Genomic DNA, 25,223 nt, shown 5'->3' on the forward strand with positions numbered 1-25,223 from the left:
ATCCGCTCTCCAGCCACCCACAAGAGATGGAATAGCTTGACCTCACCTTAATGGCCACATGGTACTCTTAAATCTCCACCCGGTACAGCCAGAAAAGGACTGGCCACACCTCCGAGCCTGGTTCCTCTCTAGGTTTCTTCCTAGGTTCCTGCCTTCTATGGAATTTTTCCTTGTCACTGCTTCTGCATCTGCATTGCTTGCACTTTGGAGTTTTAGGCTGGGTATCTGTAAAGCACTTTGTGACAACTGCTGATGTAAAAAGGGCTTTATAAATACATTTGATTGAGTGATTGAATAGCTTGTAATATAGCCTTATAGCTGAATATCACTAATGATGATGGAGCACATATCCTTGTACTCAGTTCATGCATGCCTGTGTGTGACGGTGAGTGTCCTGTCCTGTCTTGTCCTGTGTGGACCATGCTTTCTGGTCAGCATTTCAGATTCATTACAAGGTAATATCAGGTTCCCTCCCTCCAGCTCTCTTGCTCTCACCGCTCTCTTCATCCCTTTTCTTCTCTATTTTCCCTCACTCTCTGGCTCTCTCTCCCTCTCTCCTTCATTTCTCTCCCTCCTTTCCTCCCCCCTCTCCCTCACTTTCTTTTCCTCCATTCCTCCTCTCCTCACAGGGACTGTCGATTCAAGCAAGTTCTCAGCAGATTAAAATGGACTGGCATCTGCCTGTGTTTGCAGTATACTGCCTGGCTTGGCAGGCACAGCGGCAGTGGCAGCAGCAGCAGCAGCGGCAGCAGCCAGTAAATTAAAAGGCTCGTTCTGCCTCATCAACACCTTTGATATCTTCATAAGCCACAGCCGCGGGAGCTCCTGAGTGTGTGTGCATGAGCGTGAGTGTGTGTGTGCACGAGCGTGCATGTGTCTGTGCTTGTGTGTCTGTGCACGTGTGTGTGTGTGTGCATGTGTTAATGGCATGTAGACCTGGTCAGGATGATGGAAGAGGTGTAAGTTCAGGTCAGGGTTTCCATTAGGAAAATATGGCACTGGACATTTGACCAGCAGCATTTTAATTTACCGAGACATTTGAGGTATTTTACCGGACCCATATGCTTTGGGTGCGTAACCTGATTAGGGCGTCCACCCACGCAAATAGAATGTTGATTAATAGCAATGCATATTAACAGAACATGCAAGTCGAGGATGCAATGATGTGCGGGCCTTCTTACCAAATTCTGATGCACAATTTGAAGATGTTAGAATAACTGTCCACATGTACTTTTCCTCAGCCAGCAAGATGAGCAAAGTCACTAGCCTATGTCAATCTACTATCCCAGATAGTAGAAATGTTTACCTATTCTTTTGATCAGCTTGTCGAGAAAGAAATGGCCTATTCCTAACAGACTCTGGGACAGTTGTGAGATGATAGAGCCCAAATTCATACAACAAGTCGGCCTAGGCTACTTTTTTTTAAACTTTAAAAAGCAATGAGTCTGTTGCAACAGATAAACTATTATTTCTTAACATTATAAGTGCAGCAATGCGCACAAGGCAGTAGGCTACGCGCGAATGTTCGTTCCATAATGCAATTAGCCCGAAAACAGCTTTGTCAAATGTGCATTGCACCTGCCAGTAGTTTCATGTGACAGAGATGAAAATACCCATTAGAAATTTAGAAAGATCTAATGTGCAACAACTAGCATGAGTTGCTTATATGACTAAGATTATGCCTTTGGCTACTGGATAATGAAAGAAAGTTGATATAAAATAATTGCTTACGTGGATATGGTCTGACTTTGAATGTCTTTCTTTGGCTATGCATTTGCTGTGTGAGATGCTGTAGCAGCCGCTCTTGCGTTGTCTGACAGATTTTCCACTCAAAGGCTCTGTATCTGTATGCCGTATGAGTGTGATACATAAGATACATAACGAATATACTGTGCACGCGCCAATTTAATTCCACTAAATTATGCAAATTAACCTATAGACCGATAAGCATGACTAGTCAAATGTATTTCCACTGACTGGTATTTCCATCAATGAATTGGCTGAAAAGCATTATTTCGAAATGGGCTATTTACTTCTTCTCCCATACAATTGGCCAGCGGAAATTTTATTTATCAGCGTTTCTTTAAAAAAATATTTTTTACCCAAAAGCCGGCTATTAACGGCTAATGGAAACCCTGGCATGTGTTCTGCCCCACCCATTGACGTTCCTTTTAAAAAAGCCCAGTCGGTGTGCGCGCCTGTGTGTGTGTGTTTGTATGTGTTCCTCTTCTCCCAGTGATAGCAGCTTGAAGACTGTTTGTGGATGGTAACCATATGGTTTATTTCCCCTCCCTGTGAGAATGTTGAGGGAGTTACTGCTGATTGTCAAAGCAATGCGTTTAAAAGTTTTCCTTTTTCTGCGGTTCAGTGTTGAGTCGGCTGATTGAGGCGTCTCTTTAAGTATCCATTTAGTGGGTAGGAGTCTGTGTTTATCTCGCCCTATCTCTCTTTCTCTCCATCTTTCTCTCTCTTTCTCCCTACTCCCTCGCTCTTTCTCCTTATCTTCATTTATCTCATTCTAATGATCTAGTTAGCTGACCTTATCTTGTCCGCATAGCTTTTTCTTAGATGCGAGCTTAATGTTCAGACCCATCCATTTTGGGTACTCTACTTTCTTCTTAAAATGCACCAATTTAAACTCAATTTTCAACAAGCAAAGTACAATGCAACTTTCCATAAAATAACTGAATTCGAGCAGTTATGGGACCCTTTGTTTCTCCGCTAATTTTCTGCGTTTGTAAACGGCATTAGCCTTCTGACCCAACATAATTGTTTTGCTTTTAGCAATATCACACAAATGCAGTATTCAGGGTTGCCATGGTAATCTAGGATAGACTTCCTTCCTTTTCTGCATGCCTGCGGAGAGAAGGACAGACGCGAAAAGTCACACATACTCGTTTGTGATAAAGTAATGCACAAACACATGCACAAACACACATGGACACACAGACACTTCATACGGTCACAATTTCTTGACCTTGATGCTAAATAACTGCAGTTATGATTTCCTTTTAACAAAGACCATATTGTGTCAGTGTCAAGTTGAGTCTCACAGATGCTCTGAAAAGAAAGGCATGCAGATTAAATTATTAATGAGCCGTAGTCTGCTCTATTCAAGCAGATGATCATAGAACAGATACACCAGACAGTTGACTTTGAGACACACTTTTACCCCCAGCAGGACCCTATAACCACTTGATATAGTGCTTTATAGGTTTTGTACATGTGAAATACATATTACGCATGTGTTTTGAATGCAGTATAAAAAAATTCAAATGTGCATAATGTATGAACGCCTACATAGGTGCATACTGTTGAGGTGAGTTTAATGCTCTTTTAGGCCTTTCTGATGTTGTTAATAATATGGTAAAATGACTATCACCACTGTGTTAGCGCCTGAGCCTGAAAATACCTCTGTATGAACACTAAACTACCAACCCCAAATGCCTCAATTATCTAGCATTAGTTAAATTGCCTTTTTACTCTTCTCTAGCTCATGTTAATGTAAGGGGTGCGTAAACTGGTGGCAGGGAAGTCAGACGCAGGAGAGCAGAACTAGGTAATAGCCAGAGCAGTTTAATAGTAAAAACCATAAGAAATACAAAATATGGGCACAATAACCCGACGCGCACCAGTCAAACAAACACACAGTACCGCACAAAGACATGGGGGGAACAGAGGGTTAAATACACAACACTTAATGAGGGAATGAAACCAGGTGTGTGGGAAAACAAATGGAAAATGAAAAATGGATCGGTGATGGCTAGAAGACCGACGACGTTGAGCGCCGAACACTGCCCGAACAAAGAGAGGCACCGACTTCGGCAGAAGTCGTGACAGTTAAAGAGGTAATGTCTTTGTGAAAGGCTTACATATTTGTTTATAATTGTTCTAATTCCTTGTAGATTTTGGCTTTTAAGACAAATAATATATCAGGCCATTTCATATAAAGCAACTTGCCTAAGACGTCAACAACGAAAAACTTCTTTCACTTGCCTGTTATTGGTGGGCTCCCGAGTGGCGCAACGATCTAAGGCACTGCAGCTCAGTGCTAGAGCCATCACCACAGACCCTGGTTTGATTCCAGGCTGTATCACAACTGGCCGTGATTGGGAATCCAATAGGGCTGCACACAATTGGCCCAGCGTCGTTAGGGTTTGGCAGGGGTAGGCCGTCTTTGTAAATAAGAATTTGTTCTTAACTGACTTGCCAGGTTAAATAAAACATTTAAATTCCCTGATATTGCTGTTAGCAATGCGATGTCTTGTAGAATACGCCATCTAAGAGACTACATAGTCCAAACAAGAATGTGCTGTACATTCTGTCTCGTGTGTGTTGAAATTATCAATAATTTTAAATCGTGCCTTTGGGCAGGGTTGGACAGTTACTTTCTAAATGTAATTCGTTACAGTTACTAGTTACCTGTCCAAAATTGAAATTAGTAATGTAACTTTTGGATTAAGCTCAGTAACATAACGTAACTTTTTGGATTGAGCCCAAGCTCAGTAACATAATCTGATTACTTTCAGTTACATTTGGATTACTTTCCCCTTAAAACTTCTTAGGGCTAGGCGTCCCATTAGCGGGACAACTTCCGGTGAAACTGGAGGGCACGCAATTCAAATAAATAATCATAAAATGTATGGATATTAAACATTTAGGTACATATAAGTGTCTTATATTCCGGTTGAAAGCTTCAATTCTTGTTAATCTAACTGCACTGTCCGATTTACAGTAGCTATTACAGCGAAAACATGCCATGCGATTGTTTGAGGACAGCACCCAACATATAAAAAAAATCCACCGGCACAGGTTTAATATATTCACAAATAGCGATTTAAATATTCACTTACTTTTTGAAAATCTTCCTCTGATTTGCCATCCAAAGGGTCCCAGCTATAACATGTAGTGTCATTTTGTTAGCTAATATCCTTCTTTATGTCCCATAAAGTCTGTTTAGTTGGCGCCATCGATCATCCATCTCACACATTTAGTGCATCATCATAGTGGTCTCTGACTTGTGCTCAGACTCGCTCAGTTGGAACTAACTTAAACTTGTGCCCTTTTTTCAATGCTGAATTCAATGTTATTGAGAAAGGTGTCAATGTATTTTTTTTTTGCAAACATTCTTTCTACATGTAAAAGTCATCCAAGAAGTAATCAGGTCATTTTCAAAAGTCTCTGTAATCTGATGACAATATTTTTGCTGTTAACGTAACTGATCTTATTTAGTTTTTTTCAATCACATTACATGTAACTGATCACATGTAATCGGTAACTACCCAAACCTGACCTTGGGTCAGAGTAACTGCCATTTGAACATTATATTTCCTGGTACCCAACGCAAGATATTGACTCGAATCATGTGGCCAAACGTTACGAACAAAAAAAACATGTTTCTGTTCTATCCCTGAAAGTTGTTTGTACTGCTTGAAGAACAGACTGTTTGTAATTGTTCCATCAGTGATACATTGACTCATAGCTAACCCCAGCTTTTTATTGATGAAACACTTGTCATCTCTGCTTCGCTGCCCCTCTTGGCTGCCATTTCTTGGGCCAAACCTCCATTATGTTCTCAGCAGTTTACACTCCATTCTCTCACAGGAAGCTCTGTTCATTTCTTAACCACTTATCAATTTGTGCAGGTGACACCATGGAATCACCCTGCCATCCCTGTGTGCTCTGCACTGCAGCGCACTGCCGCGCTCCACGGGATGGATCACTATCATGCACTGTGTCTTTATCTCGCCTTAGAGTGAGATGTGTTAAATGGCAGCGCCATTAAGGGAATATCTCAAAGGGGCCATGGTGATGGAGTGTTGCCTTCTGGTTTTATTCACTGTTTAAAGGAGTCCCCCAATGCTCCTTGAAGTGTGCTAATTTTTCATGGCTAATTATGTAGTTCATTTTTCTCATATATATATATATATTTAAGTACATTCATACATTCAAGTACATTCATAGTACACTAGAGAGGCATTTGTATAAGCTTACTGCTGCTAGCTGTACAATAAGCTACATATCATCACAATCACATATTGTCACTGAAATGCATCAGAAATATATTGTGAAGTTCAGAAGATCATCAGGCAATAATTGTGTATGATCTTCTGTGTAAAAAAAGAACAGATGTTATTTTTTCCCCAGTCTGATTTAGTGCCTGGTCTTGTCCACTTTGTTCTAACAAGACCTGTGAGGTTTGTGGGAATTGTAGAGGGAAACGTACAAGTTAATGAGTGGCTTATCTTTCAGGAATGGGGTCATAATATTTTGTAGCTTAAATCGTTAAAAGAATTAGAGCCACATTTGTAGGAAGAAAACAGAAACCGCTCTGTTTATAACAACCAACCACGGTTCTATGAACCAAGCAGACATTTATTTATTTTCGTGATATCCAATTGGTAGTTACAGTCTTGTCCCATCGCTGCAACTCCCATATGGACACAGGAGGCGAAGGTCGAGAGCCATGCGTCCTCTGAAACACGACTCTGCCAAGCCGCACTGCTTCTTGACACACTGCTTGCTTGCATAACCCTGAAGTCAGCTACACCAATGTGTCGGGGGAAACACTACAACTGGCGACTACAGTCAGCGTGCATGCGCCCGGCCCGCCACAAGGAGTCACTAGAGAACGATGGTACAAGGACATCCCGGCCGGCCAGATCCCCTCCTAACTCAAACAACGCTGGGCCAATTGTGCACCGCTTTATGGGTCTCCCATAATCGAATCCGGGTCTGTAGCGACGCCACTCAGTAGGCCACTTTCTATAGCGACCCCATTTTCAAATGCTTGCGAGTTCTAGTTTGGGAAATGCTGGTCTCGGACAATTCCTCATCAATTTCAATCCCCCTGTTAATACTGATCATCCGTACAGTGTCTTCCACTTCCTGTCTGATGTCTTCCAAACGAACTTGAGAGCCCTGGCCTAGATTCCCCCCAGTGCCTTTCTCTTATCAGTGGTGATAAATACTCAACATGATGATGAGACACATCTCCCTCGATACTGTTCATCATCTGTCCTTAGATTCTGCTTTGTATACAGATAAGGAGGTGATTCACTCTCTGGTTAACAACAGAAGAAATATGAGGGAAGTAGAAAAGAGGTTGACAGAAGAGAGGCTGGAGAAAGGAGTTGCTGACAAGGGTTAGCGTCATTTCGGTACATTTTGAAAGGTTGTAAGTAACACCTGGCCTTGAACGTTGCAGATAGAAGCAGGGGTTGTAAACCAAAACAATTTTTCGTGATCTTGTATGTCTTCCATTTCCTAATAATTGCTCCCACAGTTGATTTCTTCAAACCAAGCTGCTTACCTATTGCAGATTCAGTCTTCCCAGCCTGGTGCAGGTCTACAATTTTGTTTCTGGTGTCCTTTGACAGCTCTTTGGTCTTGGCCATAGTGGAGTTTGGAGTGTGACTGTTTGAGGTTATGGACAGGTGTCTTTTATACTGATAACAAGTTCAAACAGGTGCCATTAATACAGTTAACGAGTGGAGGACAGAAGAATAAGAATAAGTTACAGGTCTATGAGAGCCAGAAATCTGGCTTGTTTGTAGGTGACCAAATACTTATTTTCCACCATAATTTGCAAATAAATTCATTAAAAATCCTACAATGTGATTTTCTGGATTTTTTTTCTCATTATGTCTGTCATAGCTGAAGTGTACCTATGATGAAAATTACAGGCCTCTCTCATCTTTTAAAGTGGGAGAACTTGCACAATTGGTGGCTGACTAAATACTTTTTTGCCCCACTGTACCTCTCGTGTCTGAGCCATTGAATTGCGACTACTTTGTCTCTATACTGACGCTTAGCTCGTTTGATTGCCTTGCGGAGGGAATAACTACACCGTTTCTATTCGGTCATGTTTCCGGTTGCCTTGCCCTGATTAAAAGCAGTGGTTTGCGCTTTCAGTTTTGCGCGAATGCTGCCTTCAATATGCACTTGCTAATAACTCGCTCACCGAATCAGAGTATACATCAATGTTGTTGTTCGACGCTATCCAGAACATATCCCAGTCCACGTGATCGAAGCAATCTTGAAGTGTGGAATCAGATTGGTCGGACCAGCATTGAACAGACCTGAGCACAGGCGTTTCCTGTTTTAGTTTCTGTCTATAGGCTGGGAGCAACAAAATGGAGTAGTGGTCAGATTTGCAGAAAGGAGGGCTTTGTATGCGTCGTGGAAGTTCGAGTAACAATGATCCATATTTTTTCCAGCCCGAGTCGCGCATTCGATATGCTGATAAAATGTAGGGAGACTTGTTTTCAGATTAGCCTTGTTAAAATCCCTAGCTACAATAAATGCATCCTCAGGATGTGTGGTTTCCAGTTTACATAGAGTCCAATGAAGTTCTTTCAGGGCCGCCGAGGTGTCTGCTTGGGGGGGATGAGCGAGTAATTCACCCAACTTATTGTGGGAAGGTTGTGGAAGGCTACCCGAAACGTTTGACCCAGGTTAAACAATTTAAAGGCAACGCTACCAAATACTAATTGAGTGTATGTAAACTTCTGACCCCCTGGGAATGTGATGAAAGAAAAATGTTGAAATAAATCATTCTCTCTACTGTTAGACATTTCACATTCTTAAATTAAAGTGGTGATTCTAACTGACCAAAGACAGGAAATTTTTACTAGGCTTAAATGTTAGGAATTGTGAAAAACAGAGTTTAAATGTAGTTGGCTAAGGTGTATGTAAACTTCCGACTTCAACTGTATAGTGTACCTACGGGGGAGCGGCTAATATGGAGGACCTTTGAACATCTGAGAGTTGGCTCCATGCCCTGGACCAGAGTTTGCTAACAAGCATCTGTGTGATGCAGCACCAGAATTCAAAACACGTCTTACCTTTTTGTAGTTAATAAATCCAATGTGAAATGTGATAACTATAGTTTACTTAACCTCTCTGGGATGGTAGCATCCCACCTGGCCAACATCCAGTGAAAAAATGCAGAGCGCCAAATTCAAATAAATTACAATAAAAATTTAACTTTAATGAAATCACACATTCAATATACCAAATTAAAGCTACACTTGTTGTGAATCCAGCCAACGTGTCAGATTTCAAAGATGCTTTACGTTGAAAGCGAACAATGCTATTATCTGAGGATAGCACCCCAGCTAACCATCACATCATATTTCAACCTTTCAGGCGCGACACAAAACGCAGAAATAAAAATACAATTCTTACCTTTGACGAGCTTCTTCTGTTGGCACTCCAATATGTTCCATAAACATCACAAATGGTCCTTTTGTTCGATTAATTCCATCGATATATATCAAAAATGTCAATGTATTTGGCGCGTTTGATCCAGAAAAACACCGGTTCCAACTTGCACAATGTGACTACAAAATATCTCAAAAGTTACCTGTAAGCATTGTCCAAACATTTCAAACTACTTTTGTAATACAACTTTAGGTATTTTTTAACATAATAATCAATAAAACTGAAGAAGGGATGATCTGTGTTCAATACCGGAGGAAAACAATGTGTAGCATGCTTTCTGGTCACGCGCCTCTAACAAACAATACACTTCACTGGCTACTTCTTCATTTCTCAAAGGAAAAACCTCAACCAATTTCTAAAGACTGTTGACATCCAGTGGAAGCGATAGGAACTGAAGGAAGGTCCCTTAGAAATCTGGATTCCCAATGACACTCATTGAAAAGAGAGTGACCTCAAAAAAACTACATCTGAATGGTTTGTCCTCTGGGTTTTGCCTACCAAATAAGTTCTGTTATAGTCACAGACATGATTCAAACAGTTCTAGAAACTTCAGGCACTTACTTGCAAAACCTCCCTGGTCTTTGGGGTTGAATCTGTGTTTGAAATTCATTGCTCAACTGAGGGACCACACTGATAATTGTGTGTACAGAGATGAAAAATCATGTTTAACATTATTATTGCAAACAGAATGAGTTGATGCAACTTATTATGTGACTTGTTTCGCACATTTTTACTCCTGAACTTATTTAGGCTTGCCATAACAAAGGGGTTGATTATGTATTCACTCAACACGTTTCAGATTTAAATGTTTTATTAATGAGTAAAAATGTTTTAAAACATAATTCCACTTTGACATTATGGGGTATTGTGGGTATGCCAGTGACACAAAATCCCATTTTAAATTCAGGCTGTAACACAACACAGGTTCCTGTGGAAAAAAGTGAGTAGGTGGAATTGGTCACCTGAACTGTCAAGTCTGTTCTCTTCCACTATGTGACTGTGTGAGCCTTCACTGCTCATTAATCTAGTTTCTCTCTCTGGTTTATTTAACACCATTGATTTTTACAAATGTGTGTGTGTTATCCAACAGAAGGGGCCATTAAGGTTAATATAATGTATTATTTATTAGAGACTGAGCGAATAGAATGAAAAGAGAGAAAGAGAATTAAACCTTGAACAAAAGAGTAATAACTATATCTGAAATGGGACGCACAAAATAGTAATTTGTCAAAAACAAATGAATCGCCTAAAAATTTGTTCCAAAATTTTAAACAAACACTAAATTATTTTGTTTGTGTCTTCTTCTAGGAACAAGGGAAGATCGGTGTGACGTTTAACATCGGCACAATGGACATCAGTGTGAGAGAGAGCAGCACCCCTGTGAATGACGGGAAGTACCATGTGGTGCGGTTCACCAGGAATGGGGGCAACGCCACCCTCCAGGTGGACAACTGGTCCATCAACGAACACTTTCCAGGAGGTACAGAAGCCCTCTCTCACTACACCTGCATGGTTTAACCTGTGTTGTGACCTACCTGTTACTTTTGCATGCATGGTGTAGGCCTATGCTATTTGCCTGTTACCTTTGCATACATAAGTTGTGTTTACTTCCAGTTTTCGGAAGTGAAAAACCTATTCTCTTTACATGCATGGTTTAGCTCATTAATCCAATAAGTTGTAAACGTACCCGAAACTCACTGGACACCATCTGCCTCTAAACTCCTTCCCAGAGACCACACCACCCTGGCGTTCAGTGCCCACCTCTCTTCTACTGTTCCTCCCTTGTCTACTTGAAGCTTTTAAGTGCATAGTTGTCATTATCCTACAAGCATATGTTTACAGTTACCACAGTTTGAAGGCCTTTTGGCTGCCTTCTGTTTGCAGTGCTAAGGAAAGGAAACCAGAGACAAATTGGAAATGTTAAATATCTCCAGCATCTCGTGGAGGGACATCTTGATGAATGCAATATGTCACAACTCTTGGTTTTTAATAATACATAGGTATCGACTAGTCAACTTCCATTATCTGCCAAGAGTTATCAGACATCTTTGACGTTTCCAGTTGGTCCTGTGTTCGGCCTTAATGTGAAAGGGACCTCAGACTTCTTCACTTTTATCTAAAGAAGTGTTAGACCATAAACTGTTCTCTGGAGTGGGTTGCTGTTTTAACCCTGCCAAATACTCTGGCTGTTTAGTGAATGAATAAATATGGACATGGAATTGGACTGACTTCAGGCTCTCTGGGTTTGCAATGGGTCTGCATACAAATGGAGCGATCTCTTCTCAGGACTGGTCGTGATGCCTCAACAGTTGCTTTATTTAAAGGTTGGAAGAGCCGGCCTTATCCCTGTCAGAGTACTCTTAATTTCCCTCCCTCCCTCTGCCTTATTTACGAAGGTTCAGCTCTGATATGACATTTTTTGACAGGTATCAGTATGACTATGACAAGACTCGAGCTAATGAACCTGCAACTACTGGTAGAAATGTAGCTCTCAGTGAAGCTGCAATTACTGGTAGAAATGTAGCTCTCACGGAAGCTGCAACTACTGGTAGAGATGTAGCTCTCAGTGAAGCTGCAACTACTGGTAGAAATGTAGCTCTCAGTGAAGCTGCAACTACTGGTAGAAATGTAGCTCTCAGTGAAGCTGCAACTGCTGGTAGAAATGTAGCTCTCTGTGAAGCTGCAATTACTGGTAGAAATGTAGCTCTCAGTGAAGCTGCAACTACTGGTAGAAATGTAGCTCTCAGTGAAGCTGCAACTACTGGTAGAGATGTAGCTCTCAGTGAAGCTGCAATTACTGGTAGAAATGTAGCTCTCACTGAAGCTGCAACTACTGGTAGAGATGTAGCTCTCAGTGAAGCTGCAACTACTGGTAGAAATGTAGCTCTCACTGAAGCTGCAATTACTGGTAGAAATGTAGCTCTCAATGAAGCTGCAACTACTGGTAGAGATGTAGCTCTCAGTGAAGCTGCAACTACTGGTAGAAATGTAGCTCTCAGTGAAGCTGCAATTACTGGTAGAAATGTAGCTCTCAGTGAAGCTGCAACTACTGGTAGAAATGTAGCTCTCAGTGAAGCTGCAATTACTGGTAGAAATTTAGCTCTCACTGAAGCTGCAACTACTGGTAGAGATGTAGCTCTCAGTGAAGCTGCAACTAATGGTAGAAATGTAGCTCTCAGTGAAGCTGCAATTACAGGTAGAAATGTAGCTCTCAGTGAAGCTGCAATTACTGGTAGAAATGTAGCTCTCAGTGAAGCTGCAACTACTGGTAGAAATGTAGCTCTCAGTGAAGCTGCAATTACTGGTAGAAATGTAGCTCTCAGTGAAGCTGCAACTACTGGTAGAAATGTAGCTCTCAGTGAAGCTGCAATTACTGGTAGAAATGTAGCTCTCACTGAAGCTGCAACTACTGGTAGAGATGTCGCTCTCAGTGAAGCTGCAACTACTGGTAGAAATGTAGCTCTCAGTGAAGCTGCAATTACTGGTAGAAATGTAGCTCTCAGTGAAGCTGCAACTACTGGTAGAAATGTAGCTCTCAGTGAAGCTGCAACTACTGGTAGAAATGTAGCTCTCAGTGAAGCTGCAACTACTGGTAGAAATGTAGCTCTCAGTGAAGCTGCAACTACTGGTAGAGATGTAGCTCTCAGTGAAGCTGCAACTACTGGTAGAGATGTAGCTCTCAGTGAAGCTGAAACTACTGGTAGAAATGTAGCTCTCAGTGAAGCTGCAACTACTGGTAGAGATGTAGCTCTCAGTGAAGCTGCAACTACTGGTAGAAATGTAGCTCTCAGTGAAGCTGCAACTACTGGTAGAAATGTAGCTCTCAGTGAAGCTGCAACTACTGGTAGAGATGTAGCTCTCAGTGAAGCTGCAACTACTGGTAGAGATGTAGCTCTCTCTGAAGCTGCAACTACTGGTAGAAATGTATCTTACACTTTACATTACATTTGAGTCATTTAACAGACACTCTTATCCATGGCAACTTACAGTTAGTGCATCAATCTTAAAACTTCTTATGGCTAGGGGTTCCGCTAGCGCCAGTGACTCATTCCCCTCCCATCCGGTCGTACATCACACTAGAGGCTTCATTCCACGGTCTACTGACTGTTGACATCTAGTGGAAGGCGTAGGAAGTGCGAACATATCCATATCTTGTTTGGATGTGAATAGGCGATGACTTGAAATTCAACCAGCCCCAGAATTTCCACTTCCTGTTTGGAAATGTGCCTGCCCTATGTGTTCTGTTATACTCACAGACATAATTCAAACAGTTTTAGAAACGTCAGAGTGTTTTCTATCCAATAGTAATAATAATATGCATATATTAGCATCTAGAACAGAGTAGGATGCAGTTCACTATGGGCACGCAATTCATCCAAAGTGAAAATGCTGCCCCCTATCCCTAACAGTGATAGCTAGGTGGAACAATCACATTTCACAGTCATAGTATGTACATTTTTCCTCAATAAAGTAGCTACCAGCAAGTCTGAACTAGTATGGGAGAAAAAAATGTAACCATCACAAAAGTCTTTTTTGTTTTTCAGGGTGAGGAGGTGATGTGAGGGGGGGTGTGCTGTAGGATTATTTAAGATACTCTTCGAACACCTGCGGGTTGCAGCGTTCTGGATTAATTGCAGGGGTTTGATGGCACAAGCGAGGTGCTCAGCCAACAGGGAGTTGCAGTAGTCCAGACGGGAAATGACAATCGTCTGGATTAGGACCTGCGCTGCTTCCTGTGTGAGGTAGGGTCATACTCTACGGATGTTGTAGAGAATGAACCTGCAGGAGCAATCACTGCTTTGATGTTTGCAGAGAATATATGTTTGTATAGAGAGAAGAGGTGAGAGCCTAGAACCGAGCCCTGGGGGACACCAGTAGTGAGAGTATGTGGTGCAGACATACATCCCATCCAGGTCACCTGGTTGGAACGGCCTGCCAGGTAGGATGCAATCCAAGAGTGGGCAGAGCCTGAGATGCCCAGCCCTGAGAGGGTGGAGAGGAGGTTGTGACACTTCACAGTGGTGAAGGCAGTAGGTAGATCTAGGAGGATGAGAAACGAGGAGAGAGAGTCAGCTTTGGCAGTGCAGAGAGTATCGGTGACACAGAGAAGAGCAGTCAGTCTCGGTGGAGTGACACATCATAAAACCTGAATGGTTAGGGTCAAGAAGATCGTTCTGAGAGAGATAGTGAGAGAGTTGGTCAGAGACAGCACGCTCAAGTGTTTTTCAAGTCTATTTTGACTTCAGAAGGGACGCATCTAGTGGACAAGGATCAGTTGATGAGGGAAGTGAGGAATTGGAGAAGGTCTCCAGAGATGGTCTGGTGAAGGGAGTAGGGGAAGTGGTCGAGTGGGCAGGTTGTCCAGCGGCCAGACCTCCCTCACTAGTTGCAGGACTCCATCTGGAGAGAGTGGGGAGAAAGAGGTCAAGGCGTAGGGTAGTTCTGTGTGAGTGGGACAAGTGGACTCAATAGGCTGAGAGAATGAGGAGCGGATGTCATCAATCTCCTTTTCAAAGTGGATGACAAAGTCATCCGCAGAGAGGGAAGGGGGGTAGAGGTTAAGGAGGGAGCAGAAGGTGGAAAAGAGTTTCCTTGGGTTAAAGGCAGAAGCTTGGCATTTCATGTGATAAAAAGTGGCTTTTGCAGTGGATACGGGGGAAGGTAGAGAACAGGGGTGAATGGATGATAGGTCCTCCGGAAGTTTAGTTTTCCTCCATTTTTGCCTAGCTGCCCACAGCCCTGTTTTTGGAGGAAAGTGGACAGTGAGGGTCATAGGATGCAGAGTAGGGTCGATGAGGTATAATCAGGAGACAGGAAGGAGAAAGGATTTAGCAGAAGGGAGAGATGATAGGATAGAAGGGGAGAGAGTAGTGGGAGATAGAGAGCGAACATTGCAACAGTGTAGGGGCTGAGTGGCTAGGGTTGGAGAAAAGGGATACAGAAAAGGAAACAAAGTAGTGATCAGAGACCTGGAGGGAGGTTGCAGTGAGATTAATAGGCGAACAGCCTCTATTAAAGATGAGGTCATGCGTATTGCCTGTCTTGTGAGTGGTAGGGGACTGGGAAAGGTTGAGGTCAAAAGAGACGAGGGGAATTAATTGAAGGCAGACGTCAGGCAGTTGAAGTCGCCAAGTTCGAAGAGCGGTGAGCCATTGTCAGGAAATGTGCTTTTTAAGGTGTCAGGCTCATTGAATAACTCTCTAAGGACACCTGGTGGGCAATAGATCAAACCAATGTTAAGCCTGAGTTGACAAGTGACAGTGACAGCATGGAATTCAAATGAGGAGATGGACAAGTGAGAGAAAATAGAAAATCTCCACATAGGAAAAATGAGTAGCCGTGTGCACCACCGCGACGGCCAGATGCTCTCGAACTATGAGAGAAAACTTAGTCAGATGAAGAGAGAGCAACTGGAGTAGCAGCATTCTCTGAGGTGATCCATGTCTCCTTTAGGGCCAAAAAGTCAGGGGACTGAAGGGCAGCATAAACTGAGATGAACTCGCCGTTCTACACCGCAGATAGGCAGTTCTAAAAGCTGCCAGAGACCAGAAATTCCACATGGGTTGTGCGAGGAGAGTACACTAAATTAGAAGGGTTGCAGCCAAGGGGTGGTGAGTGTCTGTAAAGCTTACAGAGAGAGGAGCGAACAGGTATAGAAAACACAAAGTTGCCAGATACGAAAGAGCAAAATGAGATCATCAGAAAATAACTAGGTAAGATACTAAAGTAAGAGAATGGTCTGGAGCCTCCCACTCCTTCCTTCCTTGAACAACTCGGCAGAACCGTCTTTGTTTCGGTGACGGTCGTAGTTTTGCAACGAGACCTCCACTTACAGCTGCCGCTGAGCAAACAGGAGAGACTGAAGTACTAATACTTATTGCTAATTGCCTTATGAAGAGCACACCTCCCGGTACTAGTTGCTGATTGCCTAGCAGAGGAGAAACCACTCCCCCTCCAATACAGCCACTGACTACCAAAACAACAAGTCACAAATTGCCCTGCCCCTTAATCCTGGTTGACCTGTCAACAATAATCTGTAAATGAATAGCAGTCAGCAGTACACACACCAAGTAGGCTACCGGGAAGACAGACAGCACTTAAAGTAGATGGCCCTATTTAGCAAAATGACAGTACTAGGCAACAACTGATCAAGACAAAAATTATACTTATCACTGCTGGAGATACAGTTCCCACTGCCAACACTATAAAATGTTGTACAGTACATTATACCATTAACATCCCCCTTGGAAACATCCCCTTTGGCATGTGATGTCTCGTTGCCTTCCTGTGTTGAGTACATTAACATCCCCCTTGGCATGTGATGTCTCGTTGCCTTCCTGTGTTGAGTACAGTACAGTACATCTCCCATAAGAGCTGAATCTTCCCTCTAACCTGCCACACACACTGAGCAGAGCAGCATTGCCTCAGCGTCTCCTAGGTCTGCCAGTATCACTCACGTTAATGATTCAGACTGGTCCACAGTGCGCCACTCGGCCTCATTACTTCAACACAACACAGACATGGACACTCTGACGGGAATAGGAGCCAGGAGGGAAATAACTTCCCTTGCATTCTCTCTTCGTTTCTTTCTTTCTGTGTATCTACTGCTCTCTCTCTCTGACACACACACACACACACACACACACACACACACACACACACACACACACACACACACACACACACACACACACACACACACACACACACACACAATCACACACACAATCACACACACAATCACACACAATCACCTACACTGATCAACACTTGACAAGAACCGTTTCATTTCTAAATAGGGACTTCTTGATGACTCTATAGCCTAGTCAGTACCTGTTTGGTTGGAAATTAGCCCATTTAGGCATTTTATCCAGCCCTCTCTCCCCCAAATTGGCAGTTAATTTACAGATGAGTAAAGCCTGTAATTCAACCATCATTGATCTCCCTCCCCTCCTGTAATATCAATGTCATTTACAATCTAATTGCTAGTTTGGCCACTGCCCTGGGGGACTTGAAATTACACTTGAAAAAGCTTAATGGGAGAGTCTGCACTTGAATCAAGGCCTTTTATACCCTTACAATGAGCCACAGCAGGCCCATCAAATGAATGGCCAGACTTCTATGTCGTCAATGGGCTTGCTCATTTTTCAGTTTCTCCATGTCTTCTGCTTCGTCAAGTAATAGACAGCCATGAAATATGGGTGGAGTGACACTGGATGGGCTGCCACTGCTACATGGCTTAGGGTGGTGAATACTTTTTACATCACTCTCTGGATAAAGTGTCTGTTAAATGTAATTTACAAAAATGTAAATAGTTAGCTGTGGTACTGCCGAGGATCTGGGTTCCCTGAGTTCATTTGCAGTTTAAAAGGATCTAGGATATGGGACGAGTTGACAGTTGTGTAAGAAACTAGTTGGTTTTATGGGTCTCACAGATGATTAAGGTTATCATAAATGTTAGGAAAAGGGTTAAATGTGTACAACTGTAATTATGCTATGTCTTAAAATGTGTCCTGTGAGATATCTATCTGGTTGACAATCCTTACCTCACATAGGCCTAGATACGGGAACCATTTTAGGACATCCCCAGCCTCAATCCTCAAACCTCATCCATACAGTTTAGTGCTTATTGTCACTGTTTTTCTCAAAGGATGTCTCGTCTTTCTTTGTCCTGGTGTTTTTAGTATAGACATTTTATGCCGTGCTAACATAAACAGCCATTTACAGCCATCTACAGTGGCAAACTGTAAAGTGAGACTTTTTCATGTGCCGCCTTGGGGACCATAAAGCTTATTAAATCTAAAGACGGGGACATGGACCAAGGTGTTCTGCGGTAATGGCACCAAACATCTGTGCTTTTTATTTTCTTAATGCTTGGAGGTATTAATCCTTAATGGCTCCTTGGCTGCTCTTTGCCAAATCTGTGATTGCCTAGCTATTATAGCTGACCTATCAGTCTCTTACCAGGGGAGGGAAGGGCACATATTACTTCTTCCTTCACAAGAGGCTTCAGGCTTTAGAAAGTATAGGGAATTAAGTTATGCTCCGAAGCTCCGATAGAAAAATGTGTGGTGATAACTTTTACACACCAATATTTCATTAGTTAGCAAGTTGCTTCTAGTAGATTGGTACAGGATGTGAGTGTACCCGACCGTGAATGCTATTGGTTTACAATGTCTTAAAGGATCCCCGGGTCTTGAGGTTTTTGTTAATATCCTCACTTAATTACTTAATGTTCTAAATTATCTCATAGTTAAAGGGATACTTCGGGATTTTGGCAGTTATGCACTGTATCTACTCCTCCAGATGAACCCGTGGATACCATTTTTATGTCTCTGTGTCCAGTGTGAAGGAAGTTAGAGGTAGTTTTGCGAGCCAATGCTAACTAGGACCTCATTGCCAAAATCCCGAAGTATCGCTTTAACAATCAATCAATCTATCAAATGTATTTATAAAATCCTTCTTACATCAGCTGATGTCACGAAGTGCTGTACAGAAACCCAGCCTAAAACCCCGAACAGCAAGCAATGCAGGTGTAGAAGCACGGTGGCTAGGAAAAACTCCCATCCACAATGTGGATGTTTGCTCATAGAATGGGATTAGGTTAAACCTGCCGTTAACCTAAATACAGTTGAAGTCGGAAGTTTAAAATAAAAAAAATAAAAAATGTTTTTCCACCATCCACAAATGTTTTGTTAACAAACTCGGTCAACTTTGTGCATGACACAAGTAATTTTTTCAATAATTGTTTACAGACAGATTATTTCACTTATAATTCACTGTATCACAATTCCAGTGGGTCAGAAGTTTACATACACTAAGTTGACTGTGCCTTTAAACAGCTTGGAAAATTCCAGAAAATTATGTCATGGCTTTAGAAGCTTCTGATAGGCTAATTGACATCATTTGAGTCAATTGGAGGTCTACCTGTGTATGTATTTCAAGGCCTACCATCAAACTCAGTGTCTCTTTGCTTGACATCATGGGGAAATCAGCCAAGACCTCAGAAAAAAATTGTAACCTCCACAAGTCTGGTTCGTCCATGGGAGCAATTTCCAAATGCCTGAAGGTACCACGTTCATCTGTACAAACAATAGTATGCAAGTGTAAATGGGACCATGGGACCACGCAGCCGTCATACCGCTCAGGAAGGAGACGTGTTCTGTCTCCTAGAGATGAACGTACTTTGGTGTGAAAAGTGCAAATCAATCCCAGAACAACAGCAAAGGACCTTGTGAAGGTGCTGGAGGACACAAGTACAAAAGTATCTGTATCCACAGTAAAACGAGTCCTATATCAACATAACCTGGAAGGCTTCTCAGCAAGGAAGAAGCTACTGCTCCAAAACCGCCATAAAAAAGCCAGACTACGGTTTGCAACTGCACATGGGGACAAAGATTGTACTTTTTGGAAAAATGTCCTCTGGTCTGATGAAACAAAAATAGAACTGTTTGGCCGTAATGACCACCGTTATGTTTGGAGGCAAAAGGGGGAAGCTTGCAAGCCGAAGAACACCATCCCAACAGTGAAGCACGGGGGTGGCAGAATCATGTTGTGGGAGTACTTTGCTGAAGGACGGACTGGTGCACTTCACAAAATATTTGGCATCATGAAGGTGGAAAATTATCTGGATATATTGAAGCAACATCTCAAGACATCAGTCAGGAAGTTAAAGCTTGGTCGCAAATGGGTCTTCCAAATGGACAATGACCCCAGGCATACTTCCAAAGTTATGGCAAAATGGCTTAAGGACAACAAAGTCAAGGTATTGGAGTGGCCATCACAAAGCCCTGACCTCAATCCTATAGAAAATGTGGGGACAGAACTGAAAAAGCGTGTGCGAGCAAGGAGGCCTACAAACCTGACTCAGTTACACCAGCTCTGTCAGGAGGAATGGGCCAAAATTCACCCAATTTATTGTGGGAAGTTATGGAAAGCTACCCAAAACGTTTGACCCAAGTTAAACAATTTAAAGCCAATGCTACCAAACACTAATTGAGTGTATGTAAACTTCTTGTCACGGCCTGACCATAGAGATCCCTTGGAGAGCCCATAGAGAGCCCTTGGTTTAATATTTCTATGTTGTGTTCTAGTTTATGTTTTCTATGTTGGTGTTTTGTATATTTCCCAATTAGAGGCAGCTGGTAATCGTTGTCTCAACTGGGGATCATATTTAAGTAGATATTATTCCCACCTGTGTTTGTGCATGTGCACCTCTTATGTTTCACTTTTGGAATAAATATGTGGAACTCAATATCCGCTGTGCCTTGGTCTCATTCTTATGACAACCGTGCCACTTCTGACCCACTGGGAATGTGATGAAAGAAATAAAAGCTGAAATAAATCATTCTCTCTACTATTATTCTGACATTTCACATTCTTAAAATAAAGTGGTTATCCTAACTGACCTAAAACAGGGAATTTTTACTTGGATCAAATGTCAGGAATTGTGAAAAACTGAGTTTAAATGTAGTTGGCTAAGGTATATGTAAACTTCTGACTTAGTTTTCTCTATGGCTATCTTTGAAAGACTCGTCTCTCTCCACCATGTCTGTGGTCTCAAATGGAAGGTAAAGTGTCACCTGTCCTGGAAACACCTACATACCCATAAACGAGGGGACACTAGAGCTCACAACCTTCATTACTGTTTGGGCCGGGAGCCATTCTCAGATGACAAGCGCTTTTCCAGGAGTATTCTGGAACACTGCCAAGATTCTGATTGAGACCAAACTGCATGTACTGTGCCTGTCCACTCACCCTTACTCTTATAGTCCCTTTTAAAAAGTCATTTCTCCATCTCTCTCTCTCTTTCTCTCACTTTCTTTCTCTTCCCTGCTTCCAGTAACTTTGTGCACAATCTCAAAAGGCAGGAAAGCATAAACCTGTTCTATGTTGCTCGCATTTTTAAAAGTAAGGTCAAGTAATGAAGTGGCAAAATTACAGTTGTGTGTGTGTAACACCGTGTAAAAGCTTTGACTACTTTGCCGTCAGCTGAGAATTTGCACTCATCGCTTACTGAAGTTTAGAACCACGGCAGTTGGCGTGAGAATGAGCACCACAATGCAATGGCCACCTTACCTGTAATAAACCCAGGTGCCATGTGATTTGAATATCTCAGCAAGATAAGGTTAGGGTAACTCACAGAGACCCGATCAGCTGACTCCAGGAAAGATAAAGGTGTGAGTGCATGTATAAATAAGTCAAGCTGTTGCAAGAGAAAAGAACAGGTGTGTGAACAGGTAGTTTTTTCACCTGCGATGGCAAAGAAAAGAAGGAAGCTATGAAAGTAAAGACTGTATTTAAGAGACAAGAGAGAAAATGGTGAGATGGACAATGGAGGAGGAGACAGGTGAATGCACAAATGAGTTACTTTGTATCTGGGGAGAAATGATTGAGGAAGAGAGAAAAAGAGAGCTGGAGAGAAGGGTGAAGGACAGAACAAACAGCCATAGACAACACTCACAGATGTTTAAGGTGATAAGGAATACTGTCTTATTGCAGGAAATCCATGGAAAGTTTACATTTTAACACCAAGACTGTATATTTTGCCAACGGTATATTTCAGTAGTAGCATAAAAGTGCAGTATACCCGTGAGCTCCAAAGGTATTGGGACAGTGATTTTGAGGGTATTTTCATCCATATCAAGTGAACCGTTTTGAAATTACAGCACTTTTTGTACATATTCCACCCATTTTGGGGGACCGAAAGAATTGGGACAAATTCACTTATGTGTATTAAAGTAGTAAAAAGTTAAAGCTGCAATATGTCACTTTTTGGGCGACCTGCCCTAATTCACATAGAAATGTAAGTTATAGATCTGCCATTCTCATTGAAAGCAAGTCTAACACGGAACCCAAACCGGCTGCGTGCGTGTGCCATTGTGCATTAATGTGTCCTATTTAGCTAGCTTGCTGTTGCTAGCTAATTTGTCCTGGGATATAAACATTGAGTTGTTATTTTACCTGAAATGCACAAGGACCTCTACTCCGACAATTAATCCACACATAAAACGGCCAACCGAATCGTTTCTAGTCATCTCTCCTTCCAGGATTTTTCATTGTTTAACTTACAGTGCCTTGCGAAAGTATTCGGCCCCCTTGAACTTTGCGACCTTTTGCCACATTTCAGGCTTCAAACATAAAGATATAAAACTGTATTTTTTTGTGAAGAATCAACAACAAGTGGGACACAATCATGAAGTGGAACAACATTTATTGGATATTTCAAACTTTTTTAACAAATCAAAAACTGAAAAATTGGGCGTGCAAAATTATTCAGCCCCCTTAAATTAATACTTTGTAGCGCCACCTTTTGCTGCGATTACAGCTGTAAGTCGCTTGGGGTATGTCTCTATCAGTTTTGCACATCGAGAGAATGAAATTGGTTCCCATTCCTCCTTGCAAAACAGCTCGAGCTCAGTGAGGTTGGATGGAGAGCATTTGTGAACAGCAGTTTTCAGTTCTTTCCACAGATTCTCGATTGGATTCAGGTCTGGACTTTGACTTGGCCATTCTAACACCTGGATATGTTTATTTTTGAACCATTCCATTGTAGATTTTGCTTTATGTTTTGGATCATTGTCTTGTTGGAAGACAAATCTCCGTCCCAGTCTCAGGTCTTTTGCAGACTCCATCAGGTTTTCTTCCAGAATGGTCCTGTATTTGGCTCCATCCATCTTCCCATCAATTTTAACCATCTTCCCTGTCCCTGCTGAAGAAAAGCAGGCCCAAACCATGATGCTGCCACCACCATGTTTGACAGTGGAGATGGTGTGTTCAGGGTGATGAGCTGTGTTGCTTTTACGCCAAACATAACGTTTTGCATTGTTGCCAAAAAGTTCAATTTTGGTTTCATCTGACCAGAGCACCTTCTTCCACATGTTTGGTGTGTCTCCCAGGTGGCTTGTGGCAAACTTTAAACGACACTTTTTATGGATATCTTTAAGAACTTGCTTTCTTCTTGCCACTCTTCCATAAAGGCCAGATTTGTGCAATATACAACTGATTGTTGTCCTATGGACAGAGTCTCCCACCTCAGCTGTAGATCTCTGCAGTTCATCCAGAGTGATCATGGGCCTTTTGGCTGCATCTCTGATCAGTCTTCTCCTTGTATGAGCTGAAAGTTTAGAGGGACGGCCAGGTCTTGGTAGATTTGCAGTGATCTGGTACTCCTTCCATTTCAATATTATCGCTTGCACTGTGCTCCTTGGGATGTTTAAAGCTTGGGAAAATTTTGTATCCAAATCCGGCTTTAAACTTCTTCACAACAGTATCTCGGACCTGCCTGGTGTGTTCCTTGTTCTTCATGATGCTCTCTGCGCTTTTAACGGACCTCTGAGACTATCACAGTGCAGGTGCATTTATACGGAGACTTGATTACACACAGGTGGATTGTATTTATCATCATTAGTCATTTAGGTCAACATTGGATCATTCAGAGATCCTCACTGAACTTCTGGAGAGAGTTTGCTGCACTGAAAGTAAAGGGGCTGAATAATTTTGCACGCCCAATTTTTCAGTTTTTGATTTGTTAAAAAAGTTTGAAATATCCAATAAATGTCGTTCCACTTCATGATTGTATCCCACTTGTTGTTGATTCATCACAAGAAAATACAGTTTTATATCTTTATGTTTGAAGCCTGAAATGTGGCAAAAGGTCGCAAAGTTCAAGGGGCCGAATACTTTCGCAAGGCACTGTATATGGTGATTGCATCTAAACTTTCATTGTATTCCCACAACTACCGGCAAAACAGTTAGTCTTTCAGTCACCCACGTGGGTATAACCAATGAGGAGATGGCACGTGGGTACCTGCTTCTATAAACCACTGAGGAGATGGGAGAGGCAGGACCTTCTGCGCGATCTGCGTCAGAAATAGGAATGAGTTCTATTTTAGCCCTTGGTGTCGCAGACGCTCGTTGGCGCAATAATTGAATAACATGGATTTCTAAATGTAATTTGCGATGCTCGCGCACGCGGCGTGTCCAGTCTGGTCAGCATGTAAGAAGCAGTAGATCTGTTCTAAGTGCACTATTTCTATGCTTCCAGGTCTTAAGTTTCACGTCTCCGTCTTTCACTGAAAAAAAAAGTGCTTTTGAAGAATATATTTCACAGCGGTTTAGATGGTACGATGATTCTCTACACTATACTTGCGTTTTGTCACATAAACTAAAATTAGGCAAACTATTAGAATTTTAGCAACCAGAAAGTGGCGGAGTGATTTCTGCATTGTGCATCTTTAATTATTTGGTCCAATATTCATAGCACGCAATGACTACATCAAGCTTTTGACTTTACAAATTTGCTGTTTGTTCTCATTATTATTCACATTCATGTAGAAGTGTTTAGAAACATATTATATTGTTATTAACAGTAAAAGTGACTGCAAAATGACACAATACATTATTTTCCATTAATTTGTATTCAACATAAAATAATCTAAAACACAACCAAAACAAGCACAAAATGCATCCAACAACTTTGTAGCATGACGTAGTCATTTCGTGCTATGAATATGGGACCAAATACTAAACATTTTACTACTTTAATACACGCATAAGTGAATTTGTCCCAATACTTTTGGTCCCCTGAAATGGTGGGACTACTGTATGTACAAAAAGTCTTGTAATTCCTAAACGGTTCACCCGATAGGGATAAAAATACCCTCAAATTAAAGCTGACAGTCTCCACTTTAACCTCATAGTCATTGTATTATCTAAAGTGCTGGAGTACAGAGCCAAAACAACAAATAATGTGTCACTGTCCCAATACTTTTTGGAGCTCACTGTATATTGTGTAGTATAATTCTGTAAGAACATCAGATAGCCTTTGTGAGGCCATTGCCATCCAGGCTGTGTGATGCATGGTGATGTCCCTATGTCTGCCTCAGCCTCCCCTCCAGGCCTCAGTGTCAGTAATAGCCAGCAACAGCGGGGAAAATGGTCGTCAATTACCTCCGCCATTGGGCTGTTCTGTCCTGTTACCCGGGTTACGCTGGCCC

General features: G+C 42.0%; 1 protein-coding gene across 23 annotated transcripts in view; it reads left to right on the plus strand.

Annotated features, from left to right (window-relative positions):
* The window catches only part of nrxn3a (neurexin 3a), a 426,603-nt gene that overhangs the window by 329,730 nt on the left and 71,650 nt on the right, over positions 1 to 25,223 (plus strand). For all 23 annotated transcript variants that reach the window (XR_004210558.1, XR_004210560.1, XR_004210563.1 and 20 more), the window contains one exon: positions 10,534 to 10,705. Coding sequence is in view for 16 of the 23 variants with exons in the window: in XM_031828538.1 (XP_031684398.1) it covers positions 10,534 to 10,705 (172 nt within the window). In the remaining 7 variants the exon portion in view is untranslated. The remainder of the gene's footprint in view (positions 1 to 10,533; positions 10,706 to 25,223) is intronic.

Source organism: Oncorhynchus kisutch, linkage group LG7 (genome assembly GCF_002021735.2).
Source record: "Oncorhynchus kisutch isolate 150728-3 linkage group LG7, Okis_V2, whole genome shotgun sequence".
NCBI classification, from domain to species: Eukaryota; Metazoa; Chordata; class Actinopteri; order Salmoniformes; family Salmonidae; genus Oncorhynchus; species Oncorhynchus kisutch.